The sequence below is a fragment of the Anopheles coustani genome, chromosome 3 (genome assembly GCF_943734705.1).
Source record: "Anopheles coustani chromosome 3, idAnoCousDA_361_x.2, whole genome shotgun sequence".
In the NCBI taxonomy this organism is placed as follows: domain Eukaryota; kingdom Metazoa; phylum Arthropoda; class Insecta; order Diptera; family Culicidae; genus Anopheles; species Anopheles coustani.
In genome coordinates this window covers 248,021-275,967 of record NC_071288.1, presented here as the reverse complement: position 1 = coordinate 275,967, position 27,947 = coordinate 248,021, and the positions used below count along the sequence as shown (strand labels likewise).

General features: G+C 41.6%; 4 protein-coding genes across 7 annotated transcripts; 2 read left to right on the top strand and 2 right to left on the bottom strand.

Annotated features, from left to right (window-relative positions):
• Nucleotides 1–581: 581 nt before the first annotated feature.
• On the top strand, nucleotides 582–9,521 carry LOC131259921 (A disintegrin and metalloproteinase with thrombospondin motifs 7). Its single transcript, XM_058261531.1, has 12 exons — nucleotides 582–654; nucleotides 1,280–1,505; nucleotides 1,995–2,157; nucleotides 2,912–3,046; nucleotides 3,123–3,251; nucleotides 3,408–3,769; nucleotides 3,847–3,948; nucleotides 4,027–4,140; nucleotides 7,266–7,975; nucleotides 8,036–8,417; nucleotides 8,489–8,606; nucleotides 8,672–9,521. The coding sequence occupies exons 1-12, from the start codon at nucleotides 582–584 to the stop codon at nucleotides 9,260–9,262; spliced, it is 3,105 nt and encodes a 1,034-aa protein (XP_058117514.1). The 3' UTR covers nucleotides 9,263–9,521.
• On the bottom strand, nucleotides 9,513–23,117 carry LOC131260430 (myogenesis-regulating glycosidase). Of its 3 annotated transcripts, XM_058262144.1 has the most exons (8): nucleotides 23,016–23,117; nucleotides 19,352–19,741; nucleotides 19,124–19,286; nucleotides 18,125–18,267; nucleotides 15,877–16,045; nucleotides 11,719–11,814; nucleotides 9,786–11,646; nucleotides 9,513–9,724 (listed from the first exon to the last, which is right to left on the bottom strand). In XM_058262144.1, exons 2-8 carry the CDS (start codon nucleotides 19,669–19,671, stop codon nucleotides 9,588–9,590), a joined length of 2,889 nt encoding a protein of 962 aa, XP_058118127.1. In that variant the 5' UTR covers nucleotides 19,672–19,741; nucleotides 23,016–23,117; the 3' UTR covers nucleotides 9,513–9,587. The 3 variants fall into 3 exon arrangements, with proteins under 3 accessions (XP_058118127.1, XP_058118129.1, XP_058118128.1); XM_058262146.1 differs by lacking the exons at nucleotides 19,124–19,286; nucleotides 19,352–19,741; nucleotides 23,016–23,117 and adding an exon at nucleotides 18,923–18,991; XM_058262145.1 differs by lacking the exons at nucleotides 18,125–18,267; nucleotides 19,124–19,286; nucleotides 19,352–19,741; nucleotides 23,016–23,117 and adding an exon at nucleotides 17,433–17,585.
• LOC131260433 (cilia- and flagella-associated protein 45) lies at nucleotides 13,149–14,968 on the top strand. Its single transcript, XM_058262147.1, is given in 4 exon segments — nucleotides 13,149–13,261; nucleotides 13,323–14,481; nucleotides 14,550–14,843; nucleotides 14,846–14,968. Coding segments are annotated over 4 exon segments (1,689 nt in total).
• Nucleotides 21,620–27,947, bottom strand: LOC131260434 (sorting nexin-27). Of its 2 annotated transcripts, XR_009178158.1 has the most exons (6): nucleotides 26,898–27,947; nucleotides 24,640–24,742; nucleotides 23,811–24,539; nucleotides 23,346–23,714; nucleotides 23,016–23,263; nucleotides 21,620–22,922 (listed from the first exon to the last, which is right to left on the bottom strand). XR_009178158.1 is itself a non-coding variant. In XM_058262148.1 (5 exons), the coding sequence occupies exons 1-5, from the start codon at nucleotides 27,203–27,205 to the stop codon at nucleotides 23,195–23,197; spliced, it is 1,578 nt and encodes a 525-aa protein (XP_058118131.1). In that variant the 5' UTR covers nucleotides 27,206–27,947; the 3' UTR covers nucleotides 21,620–23,194. The 2 variants fall into 2 exon arrangements, 1 of the variants encoding a protein (XP_058118131.1); XM_058262148.1 differs by having other exon boundaries at nucleotides 21,620–23,263.

Sequence of the window (27,947 nt, the reverse complement as noted above, 5' to 3'; positions counted from 1 at the left end):
CGCGCTTAACACGAGTGCTCTCATTGATATCATTGTTCGTCACTTATTGATATGCTGTTGTGCTCTATCCATCTATGTAGCGAGGCAATTTCGTTTTTATTTATTAACCATAGAACGTGAAAACTGAGTTCCCGAACGTCATCTGTGCGCGCACAATGATCAGATCGATTGATAATGGCTAAGCGACTAGGCTGCACTACTTATTTGCAAGCGAACAGAATTCCTCTTATACGAACCCGCACGGGTGTCAAAACAAGTGCTATGCTCACATGATGTATTCATCGAAAAGTGTTTGTTTTACAATGCGTTTTTATCGTTAGTCAAACAGTGTACGTAGATTGAGTTTAGTTCGCGGTGAGCCAGTGGCTTTACACGTTACAGTGGTACGCTTTGACAACATCGGTTTGAGTTTTTACTGAAACAAAACAAAAGTGCCGAAAGTTTGCGATCTGCACCAATCGTTCATTGCCTTTAAAGGAGAGCAATCGAAAAACAAGTGAAACAAAGTCAATATTGATTGTGTGATCTCCCAATCAAAAGTGTATGTTTTTATTATTTTCAACGACGAAAGTGTAAAAAAAATGATTTCATCTATACTTTCGCACATCGTGATTTTTTCATTATTTTTTCTCACTGCTGAATCTACACATCAAGGTGAGTTTTACACAATCCCTGGACTTTATTTAGCCATATTTCCTTATACCTAATTCCCCAGTAAAGTTTTACTAAAGCATAGATTAAAATTAGCCATTATTACCAATTTCAATCTACAAAAACAAAATGTACTCTAAATCCGAAAAGAATTTAAAAAAATAGAGCTGCATGATCCAACGTTATTATCGTCACGGAAACATGTGCAATTTTGAAAAGGCAAAATCTTTAACATTACGCCGCAAACATTTCAGCTGGACAAAATTCCTGAAAAAAATCAGCCAATAATGGTGGGTGTTTTATAGATATCTTGTGATCTGTAGCATCTCCTCGGCAGCGTAGGTTTAAATTTCTACTACCTTGACCTGTACGGAGAACTGACGGTCCACGTATGCAATAAGAAAAAGTCTAGAAGGCCCTTGATGAGAGCTTCTATCGGAAGACGGTCGTTAGACCAAAGCAAAAAAATATGGAAGCCAACACTAGGGTTTGTCTACAAATTTCTAATTTATTGCATCCATTAACCATTATCCCAAACATTCCAACGTTTGTAAATCTTACTCCAGACCATGTAAGATCATTTTATTCTACTCACATCTCCACCACGCTTCTTCCTTTTTTCCGGCAGGATTGTACACACATCATCTTAAGACTGCGAAGCTGATTGTTCCGCGAAAGGTGAACCATCTCGGAGAAATCGTCTCACACGTTTTAACACACCATCATGAAACAGGCAAACATTCTACCATCCATGAAGATCCCAAAAGGTTTCGCCGAAACGCGCCGAAGCATTTTCCTTCACAGCTACATTATCACCTCGATATTGATGAGGAAACGCTTCATCTGGAACTCGAGTAAGTTAAATTAAATGCCAGATCCAAAAATCACACCCAGTATTCTTCTTGCTTTTACACTAGCCCCTGCTAGCACTACGACATAGCTATTATCGAAAAAAAACTCCGACCGTGGGGAAGAATGTTTAACGATATTGTTACCTTCCCATCAAATCAACCCTCGCCCTCGTGGCGCTACATGGGGCCATGGCGCACGACGATCACGCAGGCGCCACTATCAACGCCACAGTTGGCGAAACGAGTTTTCCGACCGGCGTCTCGCCTTCCGACTAGCAGTGGTCGTAGTCGCAGCCAGCGGCGCTACGTTGGGCATTGATGGTTCAAATTATTCCCTTTTTTGTTTCGTTCGTTACCAGAGTGCGCTCGACCTCTCCAAAGCAAGACCGATGCGAGTGGATGCATCCAAAGAATAATCATGCCGACTCTCTGTTTTCTCTTCTTCTCTGTCTTTTCCCGTGGCCCGCGACTGCGTTTCTTAACAAAAACCAGACCATCGACGGCTTCGTTTGTAGCGCCTTTAATGGTCGTCGAACGGCACAGGCGCGACGTTCGCACACGCGTTCGCCCGACGGAGCACATCAACTGTCACTACCAAGGCCAGGTCCGAGGTCACGACCAATCACGAGTGGCACTATCCGCTTGCAACGGACTAGTAAGTATTATGCTGGTGGGCGCCATCCACGCTGAGCAACTAATAGTCGAGATTCCAGCTTTCTTCGATGCGAGCCGCTAAATTAGTCAAGCATCATTTTACAGCACTACAACAAATCGCGTCAGTTCTGTTATATCTGCCAGCATTGTTCGCATTCTTCCATTTGGATCTCAGACCCACGGCGCGGCTCAGTGGCGACTTCCTTTCTGGCGCCGGGTCCCGCGACACCGATCATTATCGATTCAGTCGTGTCCTCAAGTCACTCCGTTGTATCGCCTTTACCCCTTTGTCTCCTTGCCTTTTGATTAAGACGAAATAATTAATTTTTAAGTCGTGAGTCGACGCCACCGTTTCAGGCGTCGTTCAATCAAAATAAACCTCGACAGAGGTTGAGTATATCCTTCTCACACATACACCTTAGTTCAATGATGTTTAATTCTATGATTTTAATTCTAGCCTAGATTAATTCAACTTACAACGATGAAAAATATATGCCTCAGTACAGTATTCCTGATAAAACCTTTGATATCCATCCATCTGTTTTACATTTTTAATATTCTTGTAAAAACCTTACGACAACATTTTCGTTTTCGTTCATACTGTACTAACATTTTACTGAGCTTTTTGTCAGTTACAACCGGTAACGATCGTTAAACTGAACAAAACAATAGATTGCAAGCTTATCTAATTGTAATGTATCCCCACATGAAATGATGCATTGGGTTTTTATTTTATTTATTCATTTTTCATGTAGACTGGCGTGTTGAGAACTAATCAATCGGAATATTGGATTGAACCATCAAAGAACCATCTAGCAGGACCGAACGGAGAACACCCTCATGTACTTTTCAAGCGAACCGATATCAAAGAGACACCATCAACAAGCAAGGTACGATTGGGCAATATTAGCAGGGTGGAATTGATAAATGGAACCAATGTTATACATATTAACTTTCTTCGAATAGAAAAACTACAAGTCAGCCAATAAGCAGAAAAGAAAGCGAAAACGCAAGAAGCGCCATCTCAGCAACTGTGGAACCAGAGAGCCTCGAAGGTTGACAGAGACCCGTTTGGAGTGGCAACATCAAGGAAAGGTAATGTCCTTTTGTCTTTTACTCTCGCACACTTTTTCTATAGAAGTGCGAATAATCGAGGGTGTGATTCGGTAAAAACAACACCGCTGCATGAATTTGCTTGTTTGTTAGCTTGTTTACGAATGTGTATAAAATTTCCTAAGGCTTTCTTTGCAGGTTCTTGTCCAAGGCGGCCGAAAAGCGCGAAATCAAGCAGAGATGTTTTTCGGTGATGTCGACTTTCCAAAGACCCCAGGAAGGCGAAACAATCGTCGCACGAAGAGATCCATCAGCAAACCGCGTCACGTGGAAGCCCTCGTCGTAGCCGATCATTCGATGGTACAGTTCCATCAAGATGTTGATCTACAGCAGTACCTCTTGATGATTATGAACATGGTGTCATCATTGTATAAGGATCCAACCATCGGAAACTCGATCCAGGTGACGGTGGTGAAAATCATCATCCTGGAGGAGGAGCACTCACATGCAGACTTCAATATCACGCACATGGCCGGCAATACTTTGGAAAACTTTTGCCGGTAATGTTTTCTGAAAATCTGAAAATATAATCGGGGTTCGTCGCTTCTAATTGTGTCTTTTGTTTTCCTCTCAACAGCTGGCAAAGGAATCTAAATCCAAAACCTGACGAAGATCCGCATCACCATGACGTGGCCATTTTAGTGACTAGGAAGAACATCTGCTCAAATCATGGATGCGCGTAAGTCATATTTCCATTGCATGTCTTCCGCGTATTTCTCTGATATTATTTCCTTGACGAAACTTCATTTTTACACAGAACCCTTGGTGTCGCAAACGTAGGTGGCATGTGTCGACCTGATAAATCGTGTAGTGTAAACGAGGACAACGGAATTACTTTAGCACACACGATATCCCACGAGCTAGGTCACAAGTAAGTGCTTCTCGTTCATGCTTCACCGAATCGGGCACTTTAGATGACCACTTTACGAAACTGTGTCCTGAACAGGACCGGTAAGGGAAAAGTTGACATTAACCGAGATCTCTTTACACCGATGGTGGTCCACATATCGCCCACATCATCTACGTCGGTGACACTGTCACTACGAATACTTTGCGCTCAGTTTAACAAGGTATAGAACTAATCTAGCTTGACAGTCGGACCAACGTACCACTCGTTAAGATCCTCCTAAATCGTGCTCACCTTAACGAACGCCTGCGACACAACATTGCGACTAGCCGGCATGTTTCAATTGTTGTTCAATATTTGCATTAGCTGTTATGATCGTTCGATTCGCTTCTGGACACAGTAAAATCCAAGCTGACGGTAAGCTGTATGACGGGTTTTGATTGATTACTTCCTCGCTGATGAATTATTCAATCGCTGCTGTTGGACGGAGAATAATTGTGTGAAAATATCAGATGTCACCGAAACTCTGATAGCCTGCAAAATGGAACAAATGCCACCTTGCAAAGCGATATCGGTCCCACCCGGTGCAGTTGGATGCTTTCTTATTTATATGAGCTTTTGCCACTAGTGAAACTTACACGCTACCACGGTGAAACTTTGTGGCCCAAGATTTATGAGCCCTAATTGTATCGACACGTTGAATAATTTATTGTAGCTGAAAGTGGTGATAGAGAGTGAGGAAGGCGCATTTTAATTGAACCAAACGGGCGCAGGGATTGGCAAACGATTAAGTCCCACCACCGGTTGCTCCACCTCCTTTCGGCCATGGCGGTGCGAATAGTAATTGTCCGATTGGTCTCCGGCCAATTCAGCGACCCTACGTGCTTGTTCATACGTGCCTGGCAAACAGTACGTCATGTTTTATCGGGAAATAATTTGTATCAACGATCGTGCACGCAATGCAACGTTGATCGTCCATCAATAAGATATCATTAATTCCTTAATAGAGAAAACCTACCAACTTGTTGAGGGGATTTTCCATTTCAATTATAAATTTTTAAACAACCGAATGACTCTTTTTTTATTGTCCTCTCGCAATTCCCTTCAATACTTCAATGAATTTTAGATAAGATTTCCTTGACAACAATATTTTACCATAAGAAAGAAGTATGATCGCGCATAAAGCGACAATTAAAGGTTGAAACTTCCGAAACCGCTCACAGATTTACTGGTGATTTCGTCTACCCCATCCTTCCACCTCAATTTAGGAATACCACGCCCTCTGTCCTTAATGGCAGCCTAAATTGACCTTACGGGCTGGCTCGTAGCTCCAGCTTTTCTTCAAAAGTGACAGCTCAACGCTCAAAGATGTATTACAAATATAGGAATTCGTTCTTATTTCATTCTGCATCAATCGGTAAAACCTATAGAGCAAAACCATGGACTTCAGTGTTCATATCTGCTGGATAGGCAATAGCGGTGGTCGTGCGTAAAATTAGCATAATATGCTAATAAGATGTAAAGTGTGCGAACAACCGTGACAAAGCCATTCATGAGAATTCGCACTAATGGAACCTCATAGCCGGTAACGGTAGCCTCGTCCCGTCCTGCAGCCTGCTCCCGTCAGTTGCTGCTACATTTTTTCTGCACTGAACGACATGATGGAGGTGTGCTGGCGGAGGATTAATTATCCAGCAATTATTTAGATCATAGCTAATTTTTAATTTAGACCCCTCCCCTTGATGCACTTTGCAAAAAAAGTACCGCTGTATACATCGAACATGATAGTTAGAGATGTTCAATGTTTCTTTTTAATCATGGCAATGTTTCGATAATATGAGACACTCCCTGAAAAAAACTATGAATTCTTTTAATTCACTTTTATACCACCTTACCAGAATATAACAACCACTGAATTATATTTTTATAAAGCAATTTGTATTGTAGTACCGAGATTGAAACACACACACTACATACAAACACACTAAAAAATCATGTAGCATATAGCTTAACACCTTGTTGACGGGAGACGAAGATCTTCGTCTGTTTTTGACTCAACGTTGAGGACGGAAAGACGGACATGTACGTCGCACGTATACCATTGCACAGCCGAGCATTCGGGTTTTTGGTTCGTTTCGTCGTATCCGTTTCGATCGGTCGTTCGTTACCGGGGCGGCTGGCCCCGGTGACAGCAGCTAGTTTTGGGAAAAAAACGCCCGTCAACAAAGTGTTAAGAAGCACTCGTTTGAAGCAAATACATTTGCTATACAGGAGATCAGGAAGCCTACAATAGAAATATTACGAAGTCTCCGTAAAGTCTCGTCTGGCATTTTTTATTCTTGAATATTCATCGTCGTTTGCATGGAAAATGAATTCATCAACTGATCAATCGAAACTTGGTCAACGAAAACCGGTGCTACGGGTAGAATGTATGGTAATTTATATCCACAGACACACGCAGTTGGTAACTAATAGTCTAATTCTCAAGCTCAGGTAGCAGAGCAATCAATTCACAATAATTTTCATAACAAACAGTTTGTTTTCCAACCATCACACTGCGCTCGGTGTCGCAAGTAGTGATGTACGTAGTATTTATACCAACTGCGAGGAGTATAATACTCATTCGGAAATATTCGACAACGTCTCAACCCTTGATTGATCTCATGAATCTTCTACAGCAATCAACTGCATTAACGCATTGAATTACTTTACATCCTTGAGGTATTATGTTTAAATTGTGAACAACGCACTGCACTGATCCGATAGAAGTGGGACTCAATAAGAGCTATATCAGAAGTCGCAGTGTGACTTGTGACGTCCTATACGTCTTGCCGTTCTATACTTTCCTATACGTCTTGCCTTTGCAAACTATGTGAATCCAACGCAGTAGTACAATTTATATTTTATCATATACTCTATTTTTATAAATTTTCCACGGCTATTTCATTGCCAACGTACGCTTATGTTATAGTTCCTTTTAGGAAAACGAGGAGAGTAAATATTTATCTTCGTGCAGTGTTTTAGAAACTTTCCAATCCATTCACCATTACAGTTGATTTTCATAACCGTCATACCCTTTCCTTCTGTTTTGTACGCCTTCAACTATGCAACCAGCACGACAAACTCTACATTATTATTGCCTTTTTTAGCTTTGGAATGTACCACGATACAGCTAAGACTGGATGCGATCATCGCATCGGTCCGATACTGCACATAATGACGCCAAGCTTCGAGGCAGACACAATGCAAGTGTCGTGGTCGAACTGCAGTCGACGCGACATAACTCATTTTCTTGACCAAGGTCTCGGTAAATGTCTAGAGGATCCTCCTAGCCAGGAGGAATACGAATACCCAGAGCTCCCACCCGGTGCCATGTACAATGCGGATTTGCAATGCCGGCTTCAGTTCAACTCGACGGATGAGGAGATGACCGTCTGCTCTAAGCTGGATGAGATTTGCACGCAACTCTGGTGTCTTGTAGGGGACGTTTGCACGACGATGCTTCGTCCGGCCGCCCCAGGTACCAACTGTGGACGTCGCATGTGGTGCCAGAATCAACAGTGTGTGGATGTGGAGGAGCTTCCGGCCCCGGTGGACGGTGGATGGGGAGATTGGAGTCCTTGGAGTGACTGTTCGAGGTCGTGCGGTGTCGGGATTGCCAAACAAACTCGCGAATGTGACCATCCATCGCCGGCCCACGGAGGAACCTTCTGCATCGGTGAACGTGCCCGTTACAAAACCTGTCACGTGCAACCTTGTCCGTTCGGAACTCCTAGTTTTCGTGCGGAACAATGTTCAACGCATGATAACGATTTCATCAAGGGCGAAAAGTATTCCTGGCTTCCATACTTCGACAAAAGTAATAGAAACATACGTGTAAATTGTACCATCCCGTTGACACGATTCTTTTCTTCCGCAGATGAACCATGTGAACTGTATTGCAGTAATGCAGAGGATACAATGATCGTGCCATTTGGCGACACTGCAGCCGATGGCACCCTGTGCAACCTGGGAACGAACGATATGTGCATCGGTGGCATCTGCCGTAGAGTTGGATGCGATTGGGTCGTCGACTCTAACACCACCGAAGACCGTTGTGGAATTTGTGGAGGGGTGGGCGATACCTGCTTCGTGAAAAAGGGAGAAATCATAAGAAAGATCAACACCACTGATGGCATGCATGACGTGCTGCTGATTCCTGTCGGAGCACGTAATGTCCTGATCGAAGAGACGGCGCCTTCGAAGAACTTCATTGGGGTGGGAAGTGTCACGGGCACCGAATGTTATCTCAATTGCAATCAGTAAGTATATAATCTGATTTTAATGGCAATGTCATGTAATGTTGAAATCGCTACAATGTACCATATTCTAGTTTTATACAGCTACCTGGAGAATATGAAGTAGCCAGTAGCTTATGTCTGTACGAGCGGGAAAACGAACAAGAGAGACTAAAGATACCAGGACCTATCATGGAGGACATTCATGTCTATGTAGGTAACCAATCAACTATGGCCCCAACAGATGTTTTATCCTATCCATTTATCTTTTTCTGTAGGTTATTATCAAAAAGAAGAATAATCATGTAGGAATCCGGTATGAATATACGCTTCCTTCCAACAACAATAAAAATCAATCAACTTATTACTGGAAATTAAGCGATTGGTCCGTCTGCACTGCAACCTGCGGAGGTGGAAAACAGAGCCGCGAGTCTGTATGCTACCATCGAGGCAAAGGAATGGTCAAGGAGGAATTGTGTCTGCGCCATGCGTTTGGCAAGCGACACGAGAAGATCACACGCGACTGCAACGATGATCCATGTCCATTCAACTGGTGGATTGGCCCGTGGCAACTTTGTCCCATGACCTGCCGGAAGTCTGGTGAAATCGTCGCCCCAGTTCGCCGGAGGTCAATCCTGTGCGTTGACTCGAACTCCAACGCACGCCCCGATGTACACTGCAACAATAAACCGCGACCAAACGACACTGAACCTTGTGGCGACGAAATACCTTTGTGTCAAGAACCAGCAAAACAACAAAAGAATCCGGAGACGGACCAGCCTGACACCGTAACGCCAGAAGAAATCCTTTCGCCCGACCTGCCATCTCCTTCTACGCCAAACGATTACGAAATTAACAACACTATTTGATAGCACGTTCCGCAGAGATCGTTACGCAAACAAAAGCCGCGGGAATTTGAATATGTTATATTAACATTAATGCTACAGCTTATTGTACCCACATCCGGGAATTGTATGTTTCTTCTGAGCCGACCCTCCATCCCTACTCAGTACAAAACTGCTTGCGTATAAAATGCGACAACTACCAATAGCTGACACTTTCTGCAACGCTGTTACACAAATCATTATTGGGAAATGCACAATATAAACTCCGTTTTTATGTTTAACAATACACTGTACAATAAATTAAATAGTTCTTTTTATTGAATAATAATGAATGCATCCTTCTAACCATTTAAAAACGCGTATTATCAGGCATTTTCGTGAAATAAGCCACCTTATTTTGAGGCACATGGTAGTTGTGGATCCAACGGCTTCCTTTTCTTAGCGATTCATCAATGCCATCCTTCCAAACGCCTTGTGGAAGATAAACTAAAAGAAAAACCACATTCAATTACTTACATATTTACTTCAAGCAAGTCTCTATACACACCTTCGCGAACTGTTTCCCCTTGTCCAAGAACCGGTGCAACGATCATACCATCTCCAATAGAGAATTCGTCGACAATCGGGAAGCAGTTGACGTCTGTTGAATCGAGCATCCACAGCGGACGAATTATCGGAAGTCCCTCGTCCATAGCGACACTTGAAAATCGTTCTAGCAACGGTAGCACTCGTAGACGAATTTCAGCCAATTCTTTAGCAATAGAAGTCACAGCATCATCACGGTACTCGGATGGCAGGTGGGTGAAACGAAGAACGGGTAAAAACGTGGCTAATTGTAACCAGCGAATATACAGTTCCTTATCTGGCAGTGGAGGTAGATCAAGCGAGTAGTACGAATACATATGTTTCAGTTTCTGAGTTGGTAGCACAAAATCACCACCAACGGGACCAGGCATAATGAAAGGGAAGCCCGTTATACCGTATGAAAGCATGGTTGGAATGATGCTCTTTAATCCTTCCCAAGAACTGTTCATCGGGGGAAGGCTTAAAAAGGCGGGAGGTCGCGGCACGGATACTGCACTCGACACACCAAAAATGCTCAGTGTACCTTCGAAGCGCTCCATGAAATAATTCTTATACTCATCCGGATTGACTAGCGTTTGCGCGCACTGGTAATATCGGGGGATATTGAAAGCCGTTCCAAAATCAACAAAATAAGAATCAATTTCAACCGTCTCAGAAATTGTCTTAAGCTTCTCGGCAAGCCATGGTATGGTAGCGTTGTTTGTTACGTCGAGTACTCCAGCACTGGTTGTGCTTTTGTATCGTGTCAATGCCGGGATACTTCGCTCCGATTCTCGTTCGTAAATCAACAACTTCTTGGAAACCGCTTCTTGGAAGTTGCTACTCTCAGTGCTGATAAACGGTTGAATCGTAAACGAAACACGGAACCCACGTCTGTGCAAAATGTTTACCGTTTCATCCAAAGAAGGGAATCGATCCGAGTCTAGCCGAAAGTCACCGATATTTCGTTGCCAAAATTCGTTTACCAATACGTGACCTAGTCGGAGATAGCCCAGTGCAATTATACTGTCCGTGTAATTGTAAATAGCAGTTTCGGTGAGATCTTCTTGCTTCGATGCTGGTATCTGCCAGATTGGCTCTCGTAGCAATGACTTGATGACGTCATTGTCCTTTTCAGTTAGCCCATCCCACAAACTCTTTTGCATCAGACCATTGTGCAACGATTTCATATCAGGCCCCGAACAAACCGTGTACTTCAACTGTGGGAACGCTGTTTGGTTGTTGACGAAAGCGAATTTATCGTTTCGACCATGGAGACAAAGCCTGCGACCGGAGTACGAATTGATGCTGACATAAAGGGGTGTTTTTTCGTCCACTTGAATGGCTACACCACGCGAATTCAAAAAATACCGTTTCAGTGCATTTCCCCACTGGTTTACATTTTTGTCCCCAGTAACAAACGGACTAGCAGGAAAGGATTCCTTGCCAAGTACATATTCGGCGACCTTGGTCATTCCTCCTCCGTACCAATAGCCTCGCTCTTCAGCGATGTCGAAACAATCTGTCGGCTGCAGACCATCTTGGAGCGTTTCCCACTGGAATGAGTAGCATTTGATCTCTGGTCCCGGCGATTTGGCCAGGTTCATGTACAATCGGGCCTTTGAAGTCCATTCATAGCAGACACTGCCGTCCGTTTTCAGATTTTCCGGCAAACAGTTGTACGGTTGCTCAATACTGAAACCGGTGCCTAGCACACCCGTTAACAGATCCGCTCCCTTGCCATCCAGCAGCCGAAAGTCGCGTGTCTTTTTATGAAATTTAATGTTCTCGAAGTACGACTTGTTCAAAAGCTTCTGATTATACATGACGTAGGCATAGCCGACCTGGTGTGGAAAAGAAAACATCGTTTATCGGCTTACAAAACCTCTGACAGTGTTTTTTTTTAATATACAAACCAGAAAAACGATAATCAAAAACAGCATTCCGACAAAAACGCGCAGCTTGTAGTCTTTTGTTTCTCGCTTTTTCTTCCGTATGATAGCGGGCACATTCTGAAAAATATCAAAAGCAAACATAATCGCACAGCGTACACATGAAGAACGCTTCTTATCTCACTTTCCGGTATATCAAACTGTAAGGCCATGTTAATTGGTTTGTGCTTGCTAATTATCATGGGCCGAGCTACATAACTATTAACACATTTAATATTGTCTTTTCATTATCCGAACTTCAAATAAATGCTATCGGAACCAACTTGAGGAATGCAATTAGGTGTAGTCTAGACTAACCACGATCATAGCTTTTCGTGGGATATAATTAAGTCTGAAATTGATTTTTCTGGTCTACGTCACGGGCTTTGTTACACAAACATAGATATATAGATGTTTTTTTATTGGAACAATATCGCGTTGTGGGACAAGTCTCTCTGCGAAGAGAGCTACTGTGATTGAAAGGCAGTATATAATAAATCGGTGGTCAGTCGTTTCTATAAACATATTTCCTATTACATTTAATGTGTTTCATTGTTTGTTTTTCGACAATTCACTGATATCGTATGAAAAGAGCATGTGAAATTCATTCATTCAAAATGCTCAATTTTCTTTTCATTATTTACCTGCTTCAACATCTGCCATCTTAAGAACGAATTAATGTTGGAGGAATGGCCTTTGTCCACGTAACATACGGACACTTTTCGAGTACGGTCAGGGGTAGACAGCGAAGAACAGCTTGAATGATCCGACACCGTATAAGTTACGCTGTTTGAAGATACGATGGAACTAGTATCAACCTTTGCTAAATCTTTTGTCTTGCTATTTTGTTCCCTGAGAACTTCAGCTTTTCCTTTCAAATCGATCATTTTTCACGAAACGGTACACGCTATCCTGCACAAATCACTGACAACGTCTGTCTTCTCGATCACGCTGTCCGGCACATCAATATATAAGCGTAGCATGCATTTAACGCGGTCGTTAAATATTGATTTTAGCCATTATTCTATTATTCTGTTGCGTTTGAACCGCACAAAAAGCACGTTTTCACACATTTCGTTTCCTTCTATCACGTACATCAAACAAATTCTAGCGCATACTCCCATATTAACAAAGTAGACTGTGTGTTGCCGTGTGTTACCTTCAAACAACACCTCATACTACAACTGAAACGGCGCGACAGTTTTATATTTCTTCTGCGCAAAACGCTTCCCGTTCCCCCAGATACGGAAGTACGTTGACGAGTTTCCCTAGGAGACCGTTTGTGCTGCACGGGGCAACTCGAGTTCATTTAGTTCATAGGTCATTTTTCGTCCGAGAAACATTGTACCAGAAGCTAAAATTACTCTCGTGAAAATTATCGACATTCGCTGTTAACCGCTTCTTGCCGCTCCACCATGCCAAACCAATCGAAACCCTCAAAAAATTTCGTGAAAGATCAGGCCAAATTGAAATACACCTCCGATCTACCACCGACACAGCACCGGCCTGGCATTTACAATCGTCATCAGTAAGTATAAGCAGTGAATTAATGTCCACATCATCGTCTCATTTTATGTTGTACTCTACAGTCCTCAAGAATGCGACCTCATGCTACGTTGGAGACCGATCCATCTACAAAGAGACGATCCTTACGAGGAGAAACATGTAGTACGGATCATGAACAAAGACAATATTCGCAATTTGCTGATTCCGAACCAGGATATCTCCGTATATCCTTCTTTTTGGTCCAAGGAGGACTACATACGCATGCAAGATAAGGCAAAAATGAAAACTATCGAGGATCGACTCGCCCAATTCAAGGCTAATGAGATAGAGAAAAAGAAAATGCTCGAAGAATCAGAGCGAAGAAAAAGGCGGCTGCAGGAAATTGACCGTGAGCGCCAGCAAAAGGGCGGAAAAGTAAGCAACATTCTGGAGGATGGCGCAGGCGATAGGGACTCTGACACGAGTCCTCGGAAAATCATCGACCGGGCGTTCCTTGCAAAACAAGAGCAAGAGGAAGAGGTGAAGAGGGCAAATCGTATCATACTGGCCGCCAAGTGCCACATTATCCGAGACGCACAGATTGCGGAAAAACAGGAGATTGAAAGAGAACTTCGTACGGAAGAGCTGAGGCTGGAAAAGATGATGCTACAGGAAAACGAGAAGGCTCTCAAAGAAGAGGAGAAAAAACGTGAGATCAATAAGGTACTAACCACGCAGCATTCCGAGGAAATTCGGAACCAACTGCTGGAAAGGGAGAGAATGCGTCTCAAAGAAGCAGAACGCATAGAGGAAGAAGCCCGGGTCTTGAAGCAGGCCCAAATGGCTCTAGTGGAAGAAGAAAAACGAAAGGAAAAGGAACGCCACGATCGCGTGAATGAAGTACGATGCGGTTTGAAAAAGGCGTACGAATTGTCCGCATACTATAAACAGGTGGAATTTGAGGAGCAGCGGATCGCAGAGCTGAAAATACAAGAATATATGCGTCAACGTATGGAACGCCAAAAAAAACTCGAGTTCGAACGAAAGATTGCCGCAGAAGTACGCGAAAAAGAACACGATCGAATGCTCAAGATTCAGCAGAAACTTCTCGACACCAAGTCTGAGAAAAATGACATGGATCTGCGGCGAGGACAAGAGCACATTGAACGAGAATTCCGACGTCGTGAGAAGGAAGCTGCCATCAAAAAGAAAGAGCTGGAACAACAATTGGCTGTAGCTCGGGCCGCCCAACTTGAGGCCGTAGTAAGTATTTTAAAGTAAGGATTTTTGGGACGACACAACAATTGACCAACCTTTGCTACTTATACTAGAAAACCGAAAGAGCAATGCAACTGGCACGCGATGAGCTTGAACATAAAAAAGCCATCGAAAAACTGAAGGAAGAGGAAGCAAAGGAGATGGAGCAGAAGCGTAAGCAACTAAAATTACGTGAAAGATACCGTGAGGAGATCATTCAGCAAATGAATCTGAAGGAACAAGAGCGCCGCGAGAAGGAACGAATAGCACGTAACGAGCAGCAAGCAGTGTTGGCAGCAGAAAAGAAACGTGATAAGTATGTCATCAACGAGCTCTTTTGTGTTGCTGTTATGGTTTTTCTTATGTATCATCTTCCGCTTATTACAGAAACATCAAAACCATAATTGCCAACAAAATCAAAATGATGAAGGAAAGCCAGGTTCCTGAAAGATTCATCAAGGACGTCGAGCGTCAGCTCAATCTAGGAAAATAGTATATCTCCAAATCGTGTATCTGCTTTCTTTACACATATTTTGATATCCTTGTTTTCCACCGAAACTGTTGTGTGAATATACTCGAATAACAAAAATTTGTCATACATTTAGAATTTTTTTCAGGTACTTAATTTTATAAAATGATGACCAAAACTCTAAACAAATTAGTTTCTACTGTTTCTTTAAATCTTGTTTAGGTAAAATTTCTTGGTACATCAAATATATGACAAAAGTATTGCACCTATCCTACCTAAGGTTCATATTACAATTTGAAGTCAAAAATTGTAAAAAAGAAGCATCATTATATGGAGGTGTTTCTCACGATTTCTTTGTTTAAAAGAAAGTAAATCTTGCGTTGCCAATTTTAACGATACTATCATTGTATTCGTCATTGCAAAGATAAACGGTTCAATCCATTTGTTCTCCTCCATAAAGTAACTATAAACTTTGTTCTTCACATGCGCTGTCCCCTTTCGTGTAGACGTTATTTCCAGTCCATCAATTACGATCATTTTCTTATCTCACAATGCCTATCTTACGCGATGGATATGAGACTTTTCTCTAACACAAGCGCAAATGGGATGAGGTGTTCTCACAAGCATGATTTGCAGCAGCCGTAATTTTCTAATTTGATTCACTTGACATCGTTCTCTTCCAGACAACACCTCGGTTGAGCTGTTTTGTACTCTTACATCTTAAACATGACTACAACTTTCATCTCTCTGCCCGGGCATTAACATCGCTCAGTTGAATTCGTAAACCGGTTGAATCGATGTAATAAAAAAATAGTGTGACGTCAAAGTCTCCGGGATTTACCAAACTGAAGCCAGTTGGAGGTTCCAAGATAGCGATAGGAGGTTTGTAAAAGGTAGGTTGTTTGGCAATCTTATAACTTTACTTTGCTCACCTGCATTTTTTCCTTTAACAAGCTGGCCAAAGAGTTAACGCTGGTGATCGATGCCTGATTACTCATCACGCTGTGCGTGTCGAAATCGTTCGACATCATTTCCTTGTCATTTAGTCTCAGAGCTGGCAATGGTGCGATCGAGGTCCGCCGCTTGGTCCGGAAGAGGTACCTGATAATAAGTATCATCAATGTATGAAATTTAAACACATTTAGTTAAATGATCTTTATAAAACCATATAAACTACAACTGTTATATACCCGCTCCTATGGATTAATGTTAGTCCTTCTGGCAAACAACTTGAACCACACAAATTGAACCACAATCAAATGACTTCACGGTGCGTACGACCCTACCGACCGACCATACAGTCGTTATCGCTCTGAATGGCATGGAACTGCCGCCGATGCCGCACCGTTCTGGTCAAACAGCTGTTTGTTTGTTTGTAGTCGTTGTAGCCGCTGCGCGTACAAAACACAACGCCTTGGAATGATTTCCTTATACAGCGAAGCGGTTTACAGTGATGGTCAATATCATTCGGGCAACGCTTTGTGTTTTGAGCGTATATTCAGTTGCTTGGAAAATTCAAAAAGCCGTACATCAATCGGCGAGACCTAAAAAAGAATTAGGTTTCGAAGGCAGACAACGAAAAATATTTTCTTAACTAATCGAGACTAACTCCAGTTTTGCCTCAAAAATATATTCTGATAACTGTAGGCCATTAAACTAGCCGAAGGGTATCAGCCTACCTATGGTGATATGGTTTGTGTTAATAATTCTCTCAGAGACCATGAAAGCCCGGACAGTCTGACCATTGTAGAATTTTGCAATAGGTAGAAGCCTACACAAGCTTGGTGAGATTTGCCTCATTCAAATGGTAATTTCATGCCAGAACCAAGGTTTGTAAAATCGATATGTCTTGTTCGAAGCTTCTTGGATTCAATAATATACTCCCCTACCAGTCACAAACTATATAAATGTAGTGTAGAGTCACAGTATGTTACCCGAAATGGTTGGAGTGTATTATAGGGACTGCTGCTAGAAGTTCTAGAAATCAACAGTTTCAAATAGGTTCATTGAAAATTGGAATATGAAAGCAGCACGAAGGCGATACGAACTTAGGAACTTGTTTAAAATGAAAATGTACAGAGCAAACTAAAGGAACTTGATATTTAACCTAAGTGAGTGAGAACACATATCTCAGCATGGGGCGGAATTGGAACCAGAGAACGGTTGATTTAGTACCTGACTTGTAGTTTCACTTCGTACCGCTCATGACTAAAAAACATGATATATCGCGCCTTTGCGTGTAGAAGAAATGAATTTTCGCGTAAAAAGCAGAGTGCAGTAAACGGTGGAAACCGTGAAATAAATACTGTTTATACAACAAATCTTGAATAATCATATCCATTAAAAGAACCTCGATAGTTGCCGACGCATTATTTCGATCATTCTTTCAACAATGCCATTATCTCCAACAGGTGTTTCGAATGGAAATGTAGCCCAAACCGCGTGTTTAGTAAAAGTGTTGAACGTAATTGATGCTCATATAACTTACCCTGTTTGGCCAAAGTGGCTAAAAGTAGCATATTTAGAATTGACTTCCGGAATAAATTCATCCGATTTTATTTCACTATCCATGCTGCGATTATTATTACTAACTTGATCGACGTCACTTGATGAAATTTTTTGCATATTTTCATCGATTCACCACCACACTGCAAGAACGCAAACAATTTAGCCTGCCGCCGGCAAATTTTACCAGCAATCACTTTCAATCACATCGATAGACTGATCATTTGATTGCACAACTCGGATGATCCAAAGATCAATCTCGTGCTGTTTACCTTTTAAGCCAAGAGCCAACGGACTGTGTGAAAAGGACAGCGCTCATCCTCATCAAGGAGCATCTTTGTCGATTATCACTTCTACCACCACAAGCCACAGCGCAGCACATTCGCAAACTGATAGAACTGACCTTTTGAAAATTATTTGAGCACGTGACACCTTCTATTAACTTCATCGAAACTGTGTCGACTATAGAAAATCGTGCGCGATTTACGTCCGTACGCGTAGTCATCCTAGGGATCAGTGTTTTAATACAATCAAAACGACCCTACTGTTGTTGCCGCTTAGCCATAAGCTGCTCAATCATGTGATAAGAAGTTTGTACTGACTTATGTGCAATTTACTGCATGGTTTACGGCATCATTTGGAGTACGTGGACAAAATCAAACATTGAATACCTACTTTGTTTGTCGTCTATCCTCTTCATCGCTGCTACTTTCGTCGTTAAAATGCAACATGGGTTTCACTTTACCCGGTGTAACAGGTGTAACCGGGGTCACGGTAGTACCTTCCGAAAGGGAACTTGTGCTTGACGCATCCTCGGTCTATAAGAAAGAGATAAAAGCACAAAAGAGAGTAAAATTTCAGATCTCACACGCATTACAGAAAGTGCAGGGACGGTTTACAACTATAGCTCCATAGTAAGAAAGATAATTACTTAGGAAAATGTTATTCAACCTTGGAGACGGGCAACTGCATACAGACGAAGCTTTTGTCATTCGATTAGCGACTCCAAGCTAAGAGGTAATAGCCGTATTTACAGTGTCTACAAATTGCAACCATTAGAACTAGTGGGGGTCTTGTGGAATAGAATGAGCTATTTACTATTCCGTTCGAGTGAGGAATCCATAGTACTGAGGTCAAATAACTTTGGATTAGGAAATAAACCTGTTCTTTTCTTATACTTCTCTACTTATAATTCTATTTTAATTTTTTATGTTTCTATGTAGAATAAATAATTTAAATAAACTTATACCACATCGACATCGTTACAAAATCGTTGAAAGATCTGAATGGTTTAATTAATTACAAGAAAACATTGTCGGGTCGAGATCTGTTGTAATAATACACAATAAGTTCGATAGCTATATAGGCGTTGGATAATTTTGACTTGCTCAAATATCCTACCCCCTTCACCGCCAAAATACGCCAACCCCTCACCAATGCTTACTCAAAATCTGATTTACTTTAAATGCTTACATAGCGCTTTAAATAACGTGTTTTTCAACGGCTAGTTGAGTTAAGCTTCCCTCATCGCTGTTCCTTATCAGACAACCGTTGAATATGACCTGCCGTATAACACATTCTGATTGATGGTGAACACCGAACAAACTTTTATATTAACCAGCACAATATGATAATTCATACTTCGTCACATGCTGACTGTCACATGATACTCACCAGTATTACCGGTATAGTAAATTCTTCCTGCTCCAAACGAAGTGCATCCAGCTCATTCACGTTCAAACTAGGTAGCGAAATGGAATTACGACGCAATCCTCTTGATCTTTCATCGATCGATTTAAGCTCGGTCGGTTCATCCTTCGCTTCCTCAACCAAATTGCTGTTAACAAATAGAAATGAATATCTTTGTAGCACTTCACTTATGCCAAATAGATGATCTCTAACCTCTCGTACGTCTTGGTATCGATGGACACGGTTAACTTTTCTTGCATCCTTCGTTCGGCAAGTGTAGAACCAGTGTTGCGATGTATGTAGGCCCGTGCTAAATCTTCCTGGCTCTCCGTCATTGTATCGTCGTCGTAGCTAGCTTGCGAACTACTGTTGATAGCTGCTGTTGGTCGACCATCACCACCGCAATCGTCTTCGTGATCTGAATCGACAAAAGGAATCTGCTCCTCCTCGATCGGGTTACGCATACCCCCTTGTTGACCCGCTTGCGGCTGAGACGCTTCATGCTGTTTGGGGGGCAACACGCTGTTGTGCATGTTGCTGGTTGATTTATTTGCTCTTTCTATTAGACTGTCTTTTTCCGAACCGTTTTAATGATACCAAGCGCTGCACCATTTGTATAATAAAAAGAGAAAGTCAATACATTATAAAAACCAACATCAGGCACCATTCGCCCGAAGTCCCGGAAGGTTTCAACGATCATCGTTAAAAATGGTATATTGAAGGTCAGGTACCCCCCCCACCCCCCCGTCAATGCTACGGAAACACATTTTTATTTCTTCCACTTTGAATAAAACATTATCTTCATTTCTGGTGAGTGACCGCCACCACAAATCAAAGGTATCATTTTTCACCGTATCATTTGACTGTTCAGCATGTGGAGGTATCATACACCAATGATTTCATGTAAAATTGCAATTGAATCCTTGACCGCGTAGACCTTGAAGAATGTTTTTGATGAAGACAATAATTTTATCCAACACATCGATTTCGGTGCTATCCGAAAAAAAATTGTAAGCTAGCATTATCTTATCAATATTACTGTAAATAACATATTGATACAAAATGACGCGACAGCTGTGATTAGTTTTAAATCCAGCTAGCAGCCTATTAATGACACATAATAGATAATCTTCATCTTATCTTTAGACTTAAAAACACCCAATTTTTGTTCGCTTCCATGTAACTGGTTATTGGGTGTTGCTCAGTTCTTCAACTACACTTTCACATTGCTTGTTCGATTAACGCCCTTACTCAACAATAAATCGCTTTACCAACAGAATTGATGATTACACTTCTGCAGGCTGCTCCAATCGTTTTCACCACTAGAACTCCAACGTAAATTTAATCCAGTAAAGCATGGCACGAATAGGCTTTTTAACACGTTTTCGTTAATCTGTTAGCACCAGTTTGCTCGAACGTGTGAACATTCGCAGATCTTCTAAAAAAAACATAACTCTCGAGCGTTTCAGAGAACTGAATCCAAAAACCTAGTGATGGTCGGATTCTACCACTGACATCATTCAATCACAGTAGTGAAGCTATCACAATGTAAGCTACAGTTTTTCATACCGTAAGTCTTATATCCGCAAATATATCCGTCCGATGCCGATGATGGTCACAGTCAAGGTGTGCCAAGATGGTTTCTAGATAGTTTCTACCGGTAGTTACCGAGCTATTGCCACTATGACCAGTCCCTGTTTTGAAACGCTATAGCACAACCACCTGTAATATCAATGACGGTTGTTAAGTTGAAACACACCTATGTGCAATCATTTTGATGATAATGTGAATTGATTGTTTATCATATCTAAACAATTGAACGCTATTAACTACTACTTATATGATAAGGTAAAACAAGATTCGCTGTGACGGGATGGTGAACAGAAGATAAGATTGCATAAACACAATGTCTTTAGTATTGCATGGATTCTAAGGAAACGATTTTGATGAAATGACTAAATATCGAAATTTCGGATAGCAACAATTGCAACAAAGGATACATATTGGTGAGATATCTGTTAGAATCCCCTTTAAAACTTTATATAGTATCACTTTCAAATATAATAAATTACTTTGTTCGGTTTTTACGTTTATGCTTTTCAGCCTGCGTTTAACTTTTGCATAATTACATCAGATTATCAACACTTGCTTTATAAAGATGCCTTTCTGTAGTTTCAAAGGTCTTCATTATTAATGAATTGATTTAACTAACATAGCATTTCGGCGGCTGGCTCGTGTGATGAAAAATACTTTTACTGGGTAAGGATTGGTCCTTTGGCGTCCAATCAAAATGATATAGTGGCGGGTTTATTAACGCTCTGTAAACCTTTGAAATGGTTTGCGATGCTTTGTCTAAACCAGCTATGTAGTACAGTGGTAATAGCATTTCCTTGCGCACTGTTCTATAGAAAATATATTCTAACACTTTATAATGTTTATTATTTTCTTCATGATTGACCAATATTGTTAATTGCCACCCGATAACAGAAGTTCAAACTGAAATCTATTTATGCTAGTCCCCACTTATTCGCATGAGTGCCGATGTTCGGTTAAAGTGCATTTGCATAATTTTTCAGGTTTGGGCTTCCCTTGATGGTATGCATTAGAGGCAATGAAATTTAAACATTCCCTTCTCTTTCTTGTTTACATTTTTGCTTGGTGGAACATGTCTAAATTGCCCAGTAGTATGTTCTTTTATTACGGCCGATATACATCATTCAAGTCAATTTTGTATCATTTTGTCAAAAGTATTTAGACTAGCATCACTACACTACACAGCTTATTATGAAAACATAGCGGAATGAACAACGTTGGTAGATGAATCATGAATTTTATGTGGAAAACTTTACAGAAACACAACTGGAGTGTTCATGTCCTTGGATCATGTCTGCGGAAATCCATCTCTTCTACTAGAATTTATTCTATTCGGCCAATACTACATAATGTTCTACACAAATTAGGTTAGCAGTCTAAGGTGGGGTTTGATTATTTAATATGTAATAGATGTATGGTGCAGTGGACCACTTCCATAACGACGATCAGCTGGCAGCTCTTTTAAAAACTATCACATCTAGAGCCACACCAATTGGTTGCTGAAGATGAGATGATATGCATTGTACAATACCGTACATACAATAAATGGAAAATGGCATTAGAAACGGTATCACAGAAAGCAAACTTTTTAAATCCAACGTAATGAAAAAAAGTACATAAATTTACATTCAATTACAATGGGAACAGAAGATGTCTTAAGTATTTTTTTTTAAATCAACATAACATTTGCAACTGTACGATGTTATAAAAGGATTCACTGCAAACAGTTTTCTATTTCATACACAGGTCCATTCATTTCTATGCGCAAACAAATTTGAGTAAGAAATATTCTAACAAACGCGTTCGGCATGTTTTCGAAACTAACGCGATGCTGTCAATATACAACTCATTTTATCGGGTGAAACAAGAGAGACCGTCCGCCACACATATTTCGAGATTTGCTTCCTTGGTTTGCTTGTTTATTATGTAAACTTGCTTGGCATTACTGTTTATTGCAGAGTGTATCTATTCGGAATGCTTCAGCGTTTTATTGTTAAGAGATTTGTGGTTATCAATGTGTAGCCTTATTTTGCCAATACATTTTCGAACCAATTTACTGCATGGCTCGTCCAGAATTACCTTAAATCTAGCGTTCGGGAGGGAAAAGAGCATTGCTATGATTCATCCGTGAGTGCAATTTCAGTTTTTTTAATCTTTGACCTTTCTACAACAAAGAACGGGTTTCATCATGCTTTGGGCATGATGGCGTAGAAGTGATTTGTAGTATATGCATCACTTACTCAATCAGACGTACGGTAACGATATAATCTAATTGTTTTCTCACCTGCAATCAAGCAATTTTAATCGCCATCAAAATACAAGCGTGCTAGTCATTCCAGTATTTCAAAACAAAACCAGTTGAAATGTCCATTTCCATCCAACATGCATCATTTGCTGTTGAATGCAATACATGAATGCAAAAACAATATGGCCCAGGCTAAGTATTTCTTGTTGATCACCTTCTTACTCTCCAGTATCATCCCACGCTCGCTCCTCCATTATTCTATCGAAACAATCGGCCAAAAACGCATGCTACAGAGAAATGATAAAGAATAAAGATCATCATTCCTAGTCGACTCATCACGTAGAATCTTTCCGATAGGTCAATACTTACGTAGGGCGTAAACACTTTTACCCATCGTGGTGGCTTGTCCGAACGACTGTACTGGAAGCAGAATGCCATCGATTCCTCATCGCTCTCCCAGCGGGAAATAGTGGACCATTGCAACTCAACCGTTTGCGCTTCGAATGCGCCATCCTCCCGGCAAGCATGCAATCGGAAGCTCTTCATGCCGACTGCAGGCACTACGTGGCCTTCCTTACGGCTGTCACATGCACAGTGGGGAAAAACGATATCCCCATAGCCCGGCAAGGCGCGGGCAAGGGTAAGATACTCATCAGCTTTCTTCGAGTCCTGCAGTGCTTTCAGTTCGTACAAACGGCCGTCTGCCCGAATATTGCTCCTATTGACTTCGTCAACTGCCTGAAAAAAGGAAAGAAAGATTGCCGATTCACTGATTTTATCCTCCGCAAAACAGTAAAACGCCCATGGAAAACATCGTCATGTGTAGTACTGTACCTGGTAAAAGATAAACTTCGCAGCTTGTTCACCTGCAGGAAGTAAAATTTCTCGTTCAATAGAGAAAAGCCATCGTCTCACGCACAGGCACGTGCTGGAAGCCGTACTATAGTTTTGCACATACAGCTGGTGTGGAATTTCGTGTGGTTGCAGCTTGCGCTCAAAGTTGTATTCCACGATTTCGAACAAGTAAAAGTACTGTTGGGTGTACGAGGTCAAGTTGGCCCTTTGCACCAGTTGTTCCCAAACGAGCTGGGCATTGGCTGATTTTCGCACCGACACGGTCACGACTGCATGGTCTGGGAGCATAATCTTTATATCGACCGGTGATGTAGCCAAGTCATCCACGGAGTCGGTAAGAAATTCCTGTACAGCATCACTCTCGGCGATCACCCTGACCGCGCAGACCTTTTCTAGATACTGTTCCAAGCCGCGGCGGCGTGCATCAAGTTGCTGCTCATTCAATTGGAACGGCCATTTCCCGGGCATCTTTGGGAAGTTGAATCCAGAGAACTCTTTCTTGAGCTGTTGATGTAAGTTCGAAAACTCGCGATACCGACGCGAACAAAGTTGTCGTCCCGCCATGTGAATGTTGAATACGACGTACCGTTCATTACCCCGATGGATGATGTTGTAATCCGGAATACTGATAGGTAGACTACGCTTTTCAGAGTAATCAATGTAGGAATATCCCCCCGGATCTTCTGTTGGCTCTAGTCGTTCCGCTTCCTAAGAGATTACAAATTTAAAAAAACAGGCCAAGATAAGTGATAATTATACGCTCAACCATGCAAACGTACCCTCCCTCCCCTCCCTCTTTCCAGCTCACCTGTTGTGTGACGGATATGACGGTCAAAGTTAGAGTATCTCCGCCTGATTTGATGAGATCGACAACTTGTTTATGTGTCGCACCTTCTACGTTTACATGATTACTAAAGAGGTAAAAAATAAATCTATGTAAATAGTATTGAAACGCCTTGAAACTTCAATAGCATTTAAATAGATGCGGTGTAGTGACTGTGTCTTTTTATGGAATTCATGTGATTGTCCAGATCACGTGCACCTACGCGTAGTGTAGTTACGGTATAGGAGTGAATAAGAGGGCACCCTCAGGGTGAGGGCACACTCTCTTTCCATGTGATTATCATAAGCTCATTGTATTCACGCAACATGACAACTAAGCTGCACGAGCATGCAAAGATAATAACATGATTGTACGGGCTATACTAGCTAAGAAAGAATCTTATGAAAAATAAAATTTATCAACATCATAATTGACAACAGTAGTAAGTATTTATCAGTTTGGCGAACAACTAGTCAATTCTCGATTTAAGTCACTATACCTCTTGCTGGCCACTAATGCACTGATAGTTGCGATTGGAATTTCGTTTTCTTTTCGCTTATTAACATTTTTCACTGATTCTGCTCCCTCGTCGTCACTGCTATCGCAGGAGAATTCAATACCCTGGGTTTTGAGACAATCGTCCGTATTTTCGACGCAATACGATGAGAATAAGCTACGCTGCATGGTGAAAGTCAGCAAATAGTGTCGCTCTCGCCTATAGTGGTTTTGCGATCGTGCCGAGAAAATGCGACTCAAATGTGTGCAATCCTCCGCGGGCTGTGGTAGACTGATTTGCGGTCGCTGATAATGTCCGCCCACACCAATCACACAGAAGTAAACTTCTCTATGCAGTCACCTGAGTTTTCTCGTAACCATTGTTATCCAATATAGCATATTTTAAGAGCACTAAACGGCAAGTCATTCTACTTGGTTTTCAAATAAAAATACTTTTTTATCACGATGGGCAGAGTTGACTTTTACGTATTACCTCTAAAGGAGCCATTCAACTGTTCCGTATTACACTCAGATAACTATACAATGTATTCAGATAACAAGTATAGCATAATTGTACAAGAATAAGATGTTTTCCCCTAAAACATCATAATATGCTTAACACGTTAAGCGCTACGTCGGCCCCGTGGGGCCGACAGTGTTCTTCCCCGTAAGCCGGCGTCGGTCTGCTCGGGCCGACAGAGCCCGTTGGGTAGGCCGGCGTTTCTACGAATCGCTGGCAGAACGGGAAGTAGTACAATTTGCGCGTAGCGCTTAACGTGTTAATGCAATATTCAACAATTGCGACAACTGCCATCGAACAGCGTGGTCATAATACCAAACTGTAAAAAAATTGTTTAAGGAGATTATTATACCGATTAAAAATACATGAGAGCTATGCAATACGATAGCCTAATTAACTTCTTGCATTATTGAACCAACTGTTGGGATGATTTCGAACAGCTCCATTTAAATATATCTTACAGGCCCTTATTGTATCACAGAGAAAGAGTACCCGTATCGTCCAAATCTGCGATAAATAACATTGTGTAATTAAATTTACTTAGGGATGATTTTTACTCCGCAAGGCACTGACCTTTTTTTGCGGAATTTGGTGACAGATTTAAAATTTTCTTGTAAAACAGCTATTATCTACACATTTTTTTCCATTCGTATCGTATCACTGAAATTACGGTACTGTTAATATGCGTGAAATGCTAGCTTCATTTTGCATAAATGATTCTTCATATCATCCCTTTTCAAATCCGATATACTGCCTCTAACAGTTTATAAACCGCCTATAGTGTATTTCCTTCCAACCATATGGGTTAAGCGTACATACAACATTCAAGCATGTGCACTTCCGGGCTGCTAGATAAGAAATAAGACGAGAAACGGAGAGTTTATTTTTTGTGAAATGAATAAATAACCAGATAAAAAGTAAGACCCCTTGCTTGTCCTGAAACTGCACAGTACTTGGTGGACAATCGCGGCTCTTAATTTGTATTAACCTCTTCTTAATCAATCCCTCAACGATGTGACTTATTAACTCGTATTTTATACAATGATTTTCTTTTCATTTAATCTATTTTGGATGATAGAATGATAGAAGTCAATTCTCAACTGCTCTTGCAAATCCTTGGCGTGATTTGTAATCAAATTAGTCTGGCGAAAGCCACTTCGACCTTCCAACCCCTTGCTCGTAAATGGATGACGTATGGAGAAGAGCAAGAAACATTACTCAAACTTACACTTCCAGGATCCTGTCGCCTTTCTTGATGCCAGCCTGCTCGGCAGCTCCGTTATCCAAGACCGCACTGACGTGCTGCAATGGTGCATACAGTTCGCCATTGATTGATCGAAGCTGCCCACCCTCACTGACTTGGCCCCGAACGTTAAACCCGAAACCGGTTTCCGTCTTGTATATGGTGACTACCCTGGGACCATTCGGGTTTTCCTTCACTCCGTTCTTACCCGTCGTAACACCACCACCGCTACCGCCAACCCCAACTACAGACGGAATAGCTGTCGGACCGGATTTGCCATTTTTTGCTTCCATTCTTGCCCGTCGTGATGGTGCGGTTTGTCTGGCCCGTTCGGGTTTGTTACAGCACGCACTGCAAGCGCATTCGGCTATGGTTTATACCATCAGTAAGGGTCACTACCTACTCCGTGTACTCGATGTTCCTGCTTGATCCACGTTCAACATGGAAACATGAAAATGCTACACAAATCAATGTCCTTCCGAACCGCCTGGGAGGAAAAAGAGGATGCCGTGCACTTCGAGTTCCTACTTCTGGTGTAGATACTGTAATTACTCCTCACATACGCGCGCACCTTGTGCACAAACTGACTCGATTAGTTGTATGGTTTTATCGATTCTTCCGCGCTTTGAGATTCTTTCTATCAGAAAGTCTGAGGTAGACGTATTTCCTACTTCTAGCAAAATGGTCACGATGATGTAAATGTGTTTATTGCAAAGCAACGATAGTACACTTGTCCATCGTTGTTCTAACGCCTCTATGTGAAATGGGCAATCCGACATTTTCTTGCCTGCCTTGCATCGTAAACATTTAAACATAAAAAAATCAATATAAACTAAACCCGAATTCAATCACAGCATACGAATTTCGTAGAACGTTTTAGATGTACATGCACCTATTGGCGCAACACACAGAAACCCCACAAGTCGTATTTTAGCTACATATATCGAATCACGAAAACACAAAACGAACGGTCGTCAAGATTACTTTTCCATTTGCACTTCACTTTCTGTCGGAGTTTGCGAATGCGATGGAACG